An 11,963-nucleotide genomic window follows, 5' to 3' on the forward strand; every position below is an offset into this window, starting at 1 on the left:
TGTATTTATGTTGTGATTTTTATTGTTTGGCCGTCACATTATTGCAACAAATGAAAGGATCGATGGCGGTACCGACAAGTGCCGCTGCACAGAAGCAGTTTAACAAACATCAGTCACGGAAACTAGTTGAACGCGGCGGGCAAAAGGTGTTTGCATTGTGATACCAAAGTGTTGGCCATATTAATCATTACATTGACTGGCGACGCCACGTTTCCTGTTTTTCACGTGTACTTTGTTACAATGAGCAACAGCTAGGGTGGTGGGTGTTGATTGGGATTTTTTTCCTGTTGCTTTGATAATAAACGAATTTTTGAACGCCCATCAAAATGCATTTTTGAGCCGCCCAACTGCAGTTGGCTTAAATCAGCTCAATGTCAGGGCGTCTGTTTTGCCATTGAAACAATTGAGCGCCGACTACGACACTGGCTGTTTGGTTTGTGTAGGAATGTTTGTTAATTTCACAGCCAAGCTGTTTGCAATGACTTCCTGATAACGCTTTCTCTGTACTGCCTTCTCGTTTACCGATTATGGCTGACGTTCGGGGATGACGTGCTGACAAGAGTTCATCAGTTCGGTGCGATTATCGCCGGATCGCGGATCTATTCTGGTGGCTGTATTCTAGTTTCTTCCACACTGGACCTGACGAAAGATTTGGAAGTTTGCTTTAAAACACGAATAGCCGTGGCGGGAGAAGTGTGGCGAAGTTCACAGGTCAGCGTTCGTTGGTGCTCAGCAGGACCATCAGCAGCAAGGTGAGTTGGGTGAAATGGGTTTCAATTTTTTTAAAATTTTGGAGCAGGACTTACTAATACTAACACACGATATATTACTAATATAAAATCATCAATAGAAGTTTCATAATATTGAATGAAAGAATTCACAGAACGACCCAGAAGTCACTGCATGTATCAGATAACGAGTTGTTTATTTAATGATAAGCATGACACCTATCACTAATACACTTTCAAAATAGGTATGAGTGTATTAAAAATATAAAAGAAAGTTATGGAATAATTTTAAAGTTTTGGGTCATTTTTCTCAAATTGAATTATAAATTTAGGCAAATTATTCGTTGACAAATTTCACATATTAACTTTTTACAAACATCATACATTGTAAAAATAGAAACATGTTTGTTTAACTGTCACACAACCTATGTCGAAGGCGGTGAACATTCATGCCTGACAATTTATCTACGATCAGCCTTAACGATCTCAAAGGTCACGCAAAGCATGTTTGCCATTTCAAGCTCCGCGACAATCACGTGGCGATCTTAATCGCTCGTCAACCATTTTTACCTGCCACCCGCGTCGGCGGAAAGAAAGAAAAACTCATTAAGAAAAAAGGAGACGTGTGGTGCTTTGCTTACGTACATGTGGGAAAACTGTGGCAGACGCTTTATATCTCCCTCCCACCGGTACTTTTGGGGCGCCTCCATCGCTGATGATCGTTCGTTTCCCATACCAATTTCCATACCCCCGCTCGGTGCATCACGGGGGAAGCACGGAAAATGGTAAACAACGGAGAAATAGTTGTAAAAAGCGTTTTGCTCCATCATCATGCACCGAAGCAGACACACACACACACACATTCACACAGATGGAGTGGGCAAAGTGAGCAGCTACTTTCCCTCTCCATGTGGTCGGTTCTGATAAGTTGATTAAGCGCTGTACTTGCCATGATTCTGGAACGGACAAAGCAGCGGGTGTGGCGTTTGGAGCGGCCATGCATCAAATTTGCATTGTGCACACCAGCAGCATTCCGACGGTCGAGCGATTATCAAAGCCAGCCTAGATTGACTGAGGCCAGCTCGGAGGAAGCTTCAGTGTTGTTTGAACGATCAGTACCGGCGGACTTGATGATCGAACTAGCTCCGGCTTTAAGTGGTTAGCTGCCTATTGTTTCACTATTTTGTACTTCAAGTATATTAGTGATTAAACTCGTTCGCTTTGATTGTGGTTGATTCACTAAGCAGAAGTGTGGCAAAATGTTTCCACAATGGTAATTGAAGTTAATTTTAACATGGTTACAATCTTGCCATTCAATCAAATGTAACGTTAGCGCCGTGTAGTTATAATTATTGTTATTGTTAAGATATTTTAATTAAAACTGCTCTATTGATACTGTGTCTGTGTGATTAATTCAAACCGTACCCCATGCCGGAAGTGCGTTTAATAAACAATGCATACGGAAAGGGCCGGCCCTTCCCAGCAGGGTTTCGAAGGTCAATTATTGCATTGAAACTTTTTAAGATCGTTACGCACTCCCATTCCCCCACTTGATCGGTTTGAGTGCAGCATTTGATAAAAGATTAGTTGTTTTTCGGTTGAAGTGCAACTGTTTGCTGCATCGTGGCACAGCCAACAGTAGTTGCAAATGTGGTATGCCGACAATCGATGGGCTTTTGTTTAACCAGCCCCTATTGAATCATATGGCACGTGTTTGCTATCAACGAGGCGGAAGATAGCCGTCGGACAGACGGTGTATTTGTTTGCTAGCAAAAAGTAGAATGCATAATAGAGCAAAATGGTTTAGTTTTTCGACATGGTGATCATATCTAGCGTAGATAACTTTTTTTTTTGAATAATTAGACATCAAACCAAAGGTAATCAAATAATATTGTTGTGACGGTTATAGTAAACACTTTTTAATGCTATAAAAGTTCATATTCATTTCTTCTTGATTCATAAAAAAATATCAATACCATGATGTTTTGAAGTAATTCATATATAAGCTGGTTTATAATCTCAGAGCAAGGACCGCTTCTAACCTTTAAAAATTCATCGACCATTTACGCTTATTGTATATGCTTCTGTTATTTGGATTATCTAATTCGAATATATTATACATATTTGTTTGTATAAACATCCTTCATGACATTTTGTTTCAATAAAGTTTGTAGTATTGCCGAATTCATTCACACTATCGATTCGATTGAATCCACTTCATTATTATATCACTTGCTTTATCTTCACGCATTCAGCTAGTGCCATCTACTCACAGTCACTTCAAACGACGTTCGCCATCCTTCGGCTATTCACATCAAACATTCGTATGATTTAGTTATTTTCTTCTTCAAACTGTTGTTCATTGAAAATAACCAACACACCATAAGGCCTGTTTCTAGTAATGTGTAGTAGTAAAGTTCAGTTGATAATTTGCTCCACATTATTTGTGCAACGCGACGCCCTATCTGCTGACGTCCATGCGCTCTTTGTTATGGTTGCGTTATGGTAGGCGGTCAGCCCGAGATACGGAGCAACTGCCCTATTGCACAAACCTTGATCATCTTCAGTGTTCGTCGGAAGGTGATGGACAGCAAAACGTAAAATAGTTCCAGCTTTGTTGATCGTTTGATCGTAAAACCAGACGATCGTTTGACATGATTTACAAACTTGATTCCAACGCCCATGCGGCTCGGTCCCTTTTCTAAGCCATTTGCACAAATAAATAGCCATTTCTACGTGCGCAAGCCGGCCGAGAATAAAACCGCAAGGTTTATCCGAATGGCCCTAGTATGCAAATACAAAATACGTTCCCGTTCTCCACCAAACTTAAGATTTGTTTATCAAATGTGAACTTGAAATCTCACCCCCATATCCGGTGTCGGTGTAACGGGTAGTGGCAGCCAGCAACCTTCATGATGACCGATGACATCTCCATGTAGATGGGACAGGTCCATTGCTCCAGCAGATTGGTGGCGTTGCGGTAGCTTTGCTTGAACGCGTGCGGCAACGTGAGCAACGGGGCAAAGAAAACAAGCGCCTAATTAAAACGCTGCTAACGCACAACCGCGCGGGGCATTGGGGACGACATCGCAAAAGAGGTGCCAAAGCTATCAAATAAAGCTGCCGGATCGATGATAATGTTTCCTGAAGCGCGAGCGTAGAATGCACGTGCGCAGTGATCGGCACGCTTCCGTTTTTGTTGTAGGGAGTTTAGTATTTGTCGTATTGATAAGTTATGTGCAATCGTACTGAGTTTTGTAAGTATTATTATTATGTTTTAAATGAACTATTACCAGAACTATTGATATTGCTTTTGATTAGCTAATTTTATTACGATCATTAAATCGATGATCGTATGACACGTTCCTTGCACTTATCATTTCTCACGACCGCCGGTAGGACACTTGCATTTCACGGTCACCCCGGCGGCCGAGTATTGCACGATCCAATGTCGGCCGTTGAACGAAAAATTCATTCTAGCCAGGAACATCGGGCAACTTGACCAGAGTTGCGATCTCCGTGACGCAAAACGGTATCCCGGTGTGAAGGTGTGGTTTTATGGTAGATTTTAAAACATACGCGCACTTACCGGCACGAGCTTAGTCGTGCTTAGTCCGTTGACGTCGGCATACCATCGGGATATAGCTGGAGCTGGATTGAGGAAATAGATCGCACCGAGCATGACGTTCTATGGTTAGTGTAAGTGTAGTGAAAGAACCGTTCAAAAGAAAACGGTCTACAAAGGAGCAATTTAAATGTTGATGTTGGATCGTTAGTGGCGATGGCAATAGAAAGAGTGATGGAGCATCAATAGTAGTGCTAAATTGAGTAACAAAATCAGATGCAAGATGGACAGAGTGTGCAAGTGAATAATGTGTACAGTTCGGGAACTTCTAACAAATTGTCCGAGCGCGCTGACTCGAATAGGAATGCTCAAGTGTCTCCGTCGTTCTGCCACACCTCTGGTGCATCATACCCTACCCACTTCACCTGCCGGGTGCAGCTGATAGTGTAGCGTGTGGGTAAACACAACACTGCGCTGGAGGCTCCTTTCTTCCGTTACATTTCCTTGTGTTTGTCTGTTTATGTTCGGGGAGTTCCTTCGAGTGCTACCGCGATTGAGACACCGCACCGGGTGTATTTAAGAGCCCCGATAGCCTACATACGGCATTTCATTCGATCGCTGACATTGACCAACCATTGACCGGTCGAGACGCGTGTGACAGGTCTCCCACTCGCACGTTCATTATCATCCTCTTTTTTCTGCACAGCGCGTTGGCCGAACGGCAGTGGCAAAAGGACTATTCTGGACAGTACAGTTAACAGTGTAGGCAGTTGTTTATTATCTGAGCACTTTTGTGTTGTGTATAAGGCGCATTCAAATTTAGGGGTGTTTGTGTATTCATTTACATGCTTGTGTTTGTGTCCAGTGTGGTGGAAGTTTTCACGGAATAAAAATAGTAATTTGATTTGTGTTTGTGTTACATTCCACAACAGGGCATCAGTGTTAAATGAATCCTGCTGAACTCAATCAGTACCAACCTGTCGCTACCTTTGAGAAGCTCGAAACCTCACACTTCTGCAAGATGGAGAAGGGTAGTCCATCACGCCAGTTTATGGCTGGCATTATCGGTAAGGAAAAAGGGATGTGAAATTTATAAGAGTTTAGTAACGAACATCTCTTGTTCCGCCTTAGTTAATTTGGCCTCAGTTATGGTCGGCACGTCGTTAGGCTGGACCTCACCGGTTGGACCAAAGTTTGCCTCGAAAGATACCACACCGCTCGATACGATCCCAACGGCATCGGAAAGCTCATGGATCGCATCACTAGTAGCAATGGGTGCATTGATCGGTAAGTGATTAGTTCAAAGATACCTTGCTGCAGGAATATGTCTAGTGGAAAGGAGCTGTGTTAAACAATAAACTGTCTCCTACATCAGCACCCTTTATTGCTGGCCCGTTGGCGGAACGAATTGGTCGTAAGTTCACCCTGCTGGGAAGCTCCATCTTTTTCCTCGTATCGTTTATATTGCTGCTGACGACAGAAACGGTAGTGCAGGTGCTGATTGCCCGGTTTATCCAAGGGCTGGGCGTCGGCTTTGTGATGACCGTCCAAACCATGTACATTGGTGAGATCGCCAGTAACGAGTACCGCGGTGCGCTCGGATCTCTTATGCAGTTGTGCATTGTTAGTAAGTATCTTAGAGTATCGAGCGTTGACTTGACCATACCTGACTGCTAATGCTTTATCCCTTCCAGCTGGCATCCTGTACGTGTACAGCATTGGCCCGTACGTTTCGTACCATGCGCTGCAGTGGGCATGCATCGTCCTGCCGATCGCATTCGATGCAACGTTCTTCTTCATGCCCGAAACACCCGCCTACTACATCTCGAAGGGTGATAAGGAAAAGGCCGTGGAGTCGTTGTGTTTTCTGCGCGGCAAAACCGTGGACGGTGTGCAGGAGGAGCTGCACGAAATTTCCACCACGGTCGAGGAGTCGCTCAAGAACAAAGGCACCGTAATGGATCTGTTCCGAAACAAGGGCAACGTAAAGGCGCTGATCATCTGTGGTGGTCTGATTAGCTTCCAGCAGCTGTCCGGCATCAACGTGATACTGTTCTACAGTCAAAACATCTTCGAAAGCACCGGCAGCAGCCTGTCGCCGGCCGTCTCGACCATTCTGGTCGGAGCGGTACAGGTGCTGGCGAGCGGTGCCACCCCACTGATTGTCGATCGGCTGGGACGGAAGCCCATCCTGCTGACGTCCGCCGGCGGTATGTGCATTTCGCTCGGCACGATGGGGCTGTACTTTTTCCTCAAGCACACGGAATCACCGTCAGTGGACAGTCTCGGCTGGCTGCCGATCATGTCGCTGATCGTGTTCGTGACCGTGTACTGCATCGGGTTCGGGCCGCTGCCGTGGGCCGTGCTGGGTGAGATGTTCCCGGCGAACGTGAAATCGATCGCTTCGTCGATCGTTGCCTCCACCTGTTGGGTGTTGGGCTTTATTATTTTGCAGTTTTTCGCCGACCTCGATAAGGCGGTCGGGTCGCACTGGTCGTTCTGGATCTTTGGCATCCTGTGCGCGGTTGCGTTCGTGTTTACCTTCACCACGTTGATGGAAACCAAGGGCCTCAGTCTGCAGGAGATTCAGGATCGACTGAACGGTAAGGTGTAAAGGGCCTGTAGCGATTGACTCATGGGTTTGTTTTATCTACTAACACCACCATTGCGATGATGGTAGTGTAGTGCTCAAGAAGCTGATGCTATTAGAGTTTACTGTTTGTTTTCTTCCTTCCGCTTCGTCAGTGTAGTTAGCTTTCACCCGCACCAAAGTGATACGTTCGTTAAGGACATACGAGGGAACGAACGACTGTGTTGAATGTATTGTGTTAATTTACTTAAATAAAAGTATATGTGGCATAAAGTGCTTCTCGCGTTTGTATGAGTGTGTCTATTTATATGTTTGCTATTGCTATTTTATGGGTTACGCCATTACGAGCCATTACGCAAAAAGTAGATTTTTGTCTAATTTAAAGAAGTTTTTAGATTGTAAAAATAAAAATGTTGTCTGAAACAAAGTTAACTCGCTAAAGTCTTGGATTAGTTACAGCAATAATTGTACAACTTGCTTAAAGGTAAAGATTTAAATGTGTTGGTAAATTATAGCGAATAACATATAAAGTTGTAGTTGTGGGAAAAAAAACTTCTACAATACACGAATGTAATGGTATAGTATTAACCCTTCAGCGCAAATAATGGTTTAATGCGTTTTGTAAAAATAATTTTTTTTATTAGTAATTCTAGTAAAATCTAGTAAAATCAAATAATTAGTAAATGTATTTCTCATTAAAAAACGTGTTTATAGTGGTAATGTATAAATTACTTTTATATGTGCATTCATTGATTCGTAAATTTCTGATTAACTACACCTGTCAATGTCGATATAAAAGGGTCAAATTTCCAAAAATTTAAAAAGAGGACCAAGCTACATCTCGTATTATTAAATAACTTTAATATCTATACACATCCCTTGAGACTTTTGGTAAAATATCAGACATTTCCTTTTTTATTTTGTAATAGCGTTAGAGGGCAATATCTTTTGAAATGCTTCTGTTATTGAATGCAATTTTAGAACTGAATCAGTGAATAACAAACTTTTTATAATAAATCCCGATTTGATTTCATTGTTTCATATAAAGAGTTGTTCTGCGTGATATTAACTCAGATTGAAATCATAAATGAGTGATCCATGAATAGTTGGAACACGTTAACACAGCATGTTCTTACAAATCAATGAAAGAGAAGCGCTGGAATATTCCGTTGCTGTTTATATGGACAAATTTTATTAATATAAATTTCACTTCAAAGGCCTTTACTATTGACAAAATAAATAATTCTACCCCTTTTTATCAGAGAATTTGTATTTATTATCTTAGCCGTCACAGGAGTGCCCTCCAAGGGAGAGTTCCCCATTAAAGTTCCCTTCAAAGGCAAAGCTATCCCATCCCTAGTGTAACAAACTGTAACGTCAAAAGAAACCCCCTCCTCTTGCTTACTTTGCATCGCGTGCCGTATCCTGCGAATCGTATGCCACTATGACATGCGCAATACGTACTACAACAGTTGAACTATATTCTACTACTTTGACGATCCCGTGGTAAGTTGACAACTCACATGGCTTAACAACATGACCGTCGTCGGTTCAAGTCTCGTTTCAACCACCCCTTAGCAAAAACTCCCCCTATTCGACTGCGTAATGCATAAAATGTCGAAAATCGTGTTTAGATCGGCATAAACGCTTAGGTTGTTAAGTCAAGAAGAATAATCATCGTTTAGTATTCCTTTGTTACTCGAAAAATGATTTTTAAATGGTTTTTAACGTTTAAAGACATCCTTCCCTCCCACTCTAACAGCGATTCGTAATTGATGGATGACGCCTGAGTGCTTTGCCCTAAACCGCCAAAAGCTTCGACACGTGCATTTCGTAAGACATGAGCTTTTGCGTGGTTCGGAACCTGGCTAAGATCATGGGGCTTTTGTCGGATGGGCACAAGAGGCGGTCTGATTTTGTTGATTGTTTTTCTTTGCTTTCTTTTAAAAGCAAAAGAAGCATAACTGTTCACGGTGCGATAAGAAAATGTAAGCTATCTGTTTGGGTAAGCCACGAGCATCTTGATGAGGTGGAGAGGGGGGAATGGGGGAAATAATAATGCCGAGCCGCTCCGCCGAAGCAAGATGAGGCGAGTCGTTTTTTTTGTGACATCCCGATCGACAACACTAAAAAGCGCATAACAAAAAACTAAACAAACGAACAATTGACGTCGGCAATGGGAGATTAAGCGCGACAGTGGTTGCGTTTAATTGGTAATCGGTAATGAGCCAGCGTTCTGGCGAGGTCTGTTACGAACCGGGCCGCGGATTGCCGGTGGTCAGTCAAGAGCCAGAGCTCTTTGAAGTGAGTCGCGCGGACCAGGAGACATCGCCGGCGAATCGGTGTGGAGTGTGTTTGGAGTGACATCAGTTTTAATTGAATATGTGATTCCGCAGCAATCCTTCAGTAGATTACATTCGATCATCGCACGGTTTAATGTACTTTTGCCTGTGCCTGTTTGTCGGGATTGTCAATTAGCGTACCTAGTGCAGTATCGATAAAGTGCTAACTAGCTCTATCCGATGTTGGAAGTATAGCGCACAAAGCTTTTACTTTCCTGGTGCAATTGATGTGTCATCGTGTACCGTAACAGTGTACCCCAACAGATAGCCAGAGATACCGCGTGAAGGCAATAGTCTGGTGGTATTCATAGACTTGAGAAGACATCAATCACTCATCTGACCCATTATCATGATGTGGATCAATGGTGTTGCACTTTTGCGCAACAAATGCCAGTACCTGGCGGCAATACTGGGTGAGTAGCTACGACATCGGTGGAAGAGAGAGTGACGCGTGGCAGCAATAAGCTTACAAGAATGCCTTAACGGGGGGCCACGTTTTTCACGCTCATTACGCATGCCAATGTAACTTTACACGTGTTGTGGTGTTCTCGTTCCAGCTAACCTTTCCGTCGTCTGTACCGGTTGTGCGATGGGCTGGACATCGCCGGTCGAATCAAAGCTAACCCATCCGAAGCACTCCCCACTGCTAACAGTGCCGACCGATGCCGAATTTTCCTGGATAGGCTCAATACTGGCGCTGGGATCGTTGGCCGGTAGGTGCAGGCGCATTCCAACGAGTTCGTTCTGATATCTGATCGATCGCTGTGTATGGCCTTTCCAATTCTTACAGGACCACCAGTGGCGGGCTATATCGCACATCGGTTCGGTCGTAAGTTGGCCCTCCTTACCGGCGGTCTTCTCTTTGCGATAGCATTCATCCTTTTCGTAACGGCCCGGTCCGTGGCGCAGCTGCTAGTCGGGCGCTTTCTCCAGGGCTGCGGAATAGGATTCGCCCTTGCCATCACACCGCTGTACGTGTGCGAAATTGCGACGGCACAGCGCCGCGGATCCCTCGGCTCGCTGGTGCAGGTGTCGATGACGCTCGGTATGCTGATGGTGTACAGTATCGGTCCGTACGTGAGCTACACCACCATGCAGTACATTCTGCTCGCCGTTCCACTGCTGTTCTGTGCCGCCTTCAGCCAGATGCCCGAGACGCCCCACTACTATGTCGCCCATGGCCGGTACGCGGACGCGTCTCGCTCGCTCGAGTATCTGCGCGGCGAGTGCATCGAGGAGCTGCAGGACGAGTTTGGATCGATCCAGCGCTCGGTGGAGGACTCGATCCGGAACCGCGGTACCATCGGGGAGCTGTTTCGCGACCATGCCAACCGGCGGGCCCTGTTCATCTGCACCGGCATCATTGTGCTGCAGCAGCTGTCCGGCATCAATCCGGTGCAGTTCTACGCGCAAACCATCTTCGAGAAGACGGGCACCGCGATCCGGCCCGAGCTGGCGAGCATTATCATCGGCGGCGTGCAGGTGGTCGCAAGCATGATAACGGTCCTAACCTTGGACAAGCTGGGCCGCCGGCCGTACCTGCTAATCTCGTCCGGTGGCATGTGCTGCGCGCTGGTCGCCCTCGGGACCTACTTCTATCTGGACACGCAGCGCGTGTCCAGCGGCCTGTCACTGGACCGGCTCGCCTTCCTGCCCGTCCTGTCGCTGGTCGTGTTTACGGCCGCGTTCTGTCTCGGCTTCGGTCCGATCGCGTGGCTGCTGATAGGGGAGATGTTTGCGCCGAACATCAAATCGTTCGCCTCCTCGATCGTGTCGAGCAGCTGCTGGGGCGTTGCCTTTTTCGTCCTGTTCTACTTCAGCTCGCTCGATGCGGCGATCGGCACGCACTGGCTGTTCTGGACGTTTGCCATCTTCACGGCGGGTGCATTTCTGTTTACCTACCTTTTCGTGATCGAGACGAAGGGTCTGTCCCTGCCGGAGATTCAGGCGCAGCTCAACGAAACTGCTCGAATCATAAGGGATGATAAGCCGTAAAACAAAAATGGGGGCGGCCGACTTTGCGTTGATTACACGGCAACGCTTGGGTGGAATTATCGGCAACCGTAAAAGATTTGTTTGTCTGCAAGCACTTGGTGTGGTGCTTGAAATGTGTGACTCGAAGGTGCGCTAACTGGGTTCGAGTACGTCTATCAGCGTCGGGACGCGCTTTGAGCAGTCATAACGTTTCTTCCGTCGTCAATCGGATTTACCAAGGATCAATCGTTTAGGGCACTCGAGTACAACGATTAGAAACTGTACAGCCAATTAATCCGTTGCAATTAGGATCTTCAGAAGTGGCGGTGGAATGTATCGTTTATAGGTTTGTTGTTTCAGTACGGCAACGCAAGCGTTTCGACAAAGGCAACAGTCAATTAATTAGTCATTTAATTAGGGCCGGTTCCTAAGCCTAACTTTCCGTAGGCAAGAGCGCTTCCTCAACATTGTAATAAATTGTAGTCAATAAATAGTGAAAAGATCACTTAAGAATAAATACGTTAGTAGATAATAAATAACTAAGATTAGTATCGTTACACAAATTGTGATGAATGCCTAGTCGATTTTTTACGCAGCATATCGTCGAATATAAATCAAAATCAGTTAGTGGATTGTGAGTTCAGTTCTAGTGAATCAGAATTATATGGAGATATCGGTTTCAGAATTGGTACAGAAACGGGATCAGTTCCGGGAACGGTTTGGATTCACTATCATTCATATGATCGGTATGAAAACAGGATCAG

General features: G+C 45.0%; 2 protein-coding genes across 6 annotated transcripts; both read left to right on the top strand.

Moving 5' to 3' along the window:
- The first annotated feature begins 560 nt into the window (after positions 1 to 560).
- On the top strand, positions 561 to 7,159 carry LOC121591174 (facilitated trehalose transporter Tret1-like). Of its 5 annotated transcripts, none has more exons than XM_041911620.1 (5): positions 561 to 752; positions 5,226 to 5,360; positions 5,425 to 5,580; positions 5,669 to 5,920; positions 5,988 to 7,159. In XM_041911620.1, exons 2-5 carry the CDS (start codon positions 5,240 to 5,242, stop codon positions 6,905 to 6,907), a joined length of 1,449 nt encoding a protein of 482 aa, XP_041767554.1. In that variant the 5' UTR covers positions 561 to 752; positions 5,226 to 5,239; the 3' UTR covers positions 6,908 to 7,159. The 5 variants fall into 5 exon arrangements, with proteins under 5 accessions (XP_041767554.1, XP_041767556.1, XP_041767559.1 ...); XM_041911622.1 differs by lacking the exon at positions 561 to 752 and adding an exon at positions 1,798 to 2,001; XM_041911625.1 differs by lacking the exon at positions 561 to 752 and adding an exon at positions 4,193 to 4,427.
- A 1,919-nt stretch (positions 7,160 to 9,078) lies between these two features.
- Positions 9,079 to 11,814, top strand: LOC121591176 (facilitated trehalose transporter Tret1-like). Its single transcript, XM_041911629.1, has 3 exons — positions 9,079 to 9,638; positions 9,783 to 9,938; positions 10,016 to 11,814. The coding sequence occupies exons 1-3, from the start codon at positions 9,575 to 9,577 to the stop codon at positions 11,218 to 11,220; spliced, it is 1,425 nt and encodes a 474-aa protein (XP_041767563.1). The 5' UTR covers positions 9,079 to 9,574; the 3' UTR covers positions 11,221 to 11,814.
- Positions 11,815 to 11,963: the final 149 nt, after the last annotated feature.

This window comes from Anopheles merus, chromosome 2R (genome assembly GCF_017562075.2).
Source record: "Anopheles merus strain MAF chromosome 2R, AmerM5.1, whole genome shotgun sequence".
NCBI lineage: Eukaryota > Metazoa > Arthropoda > Insecta > Diptera > Culicidae > Anopheles > Anopheles merus.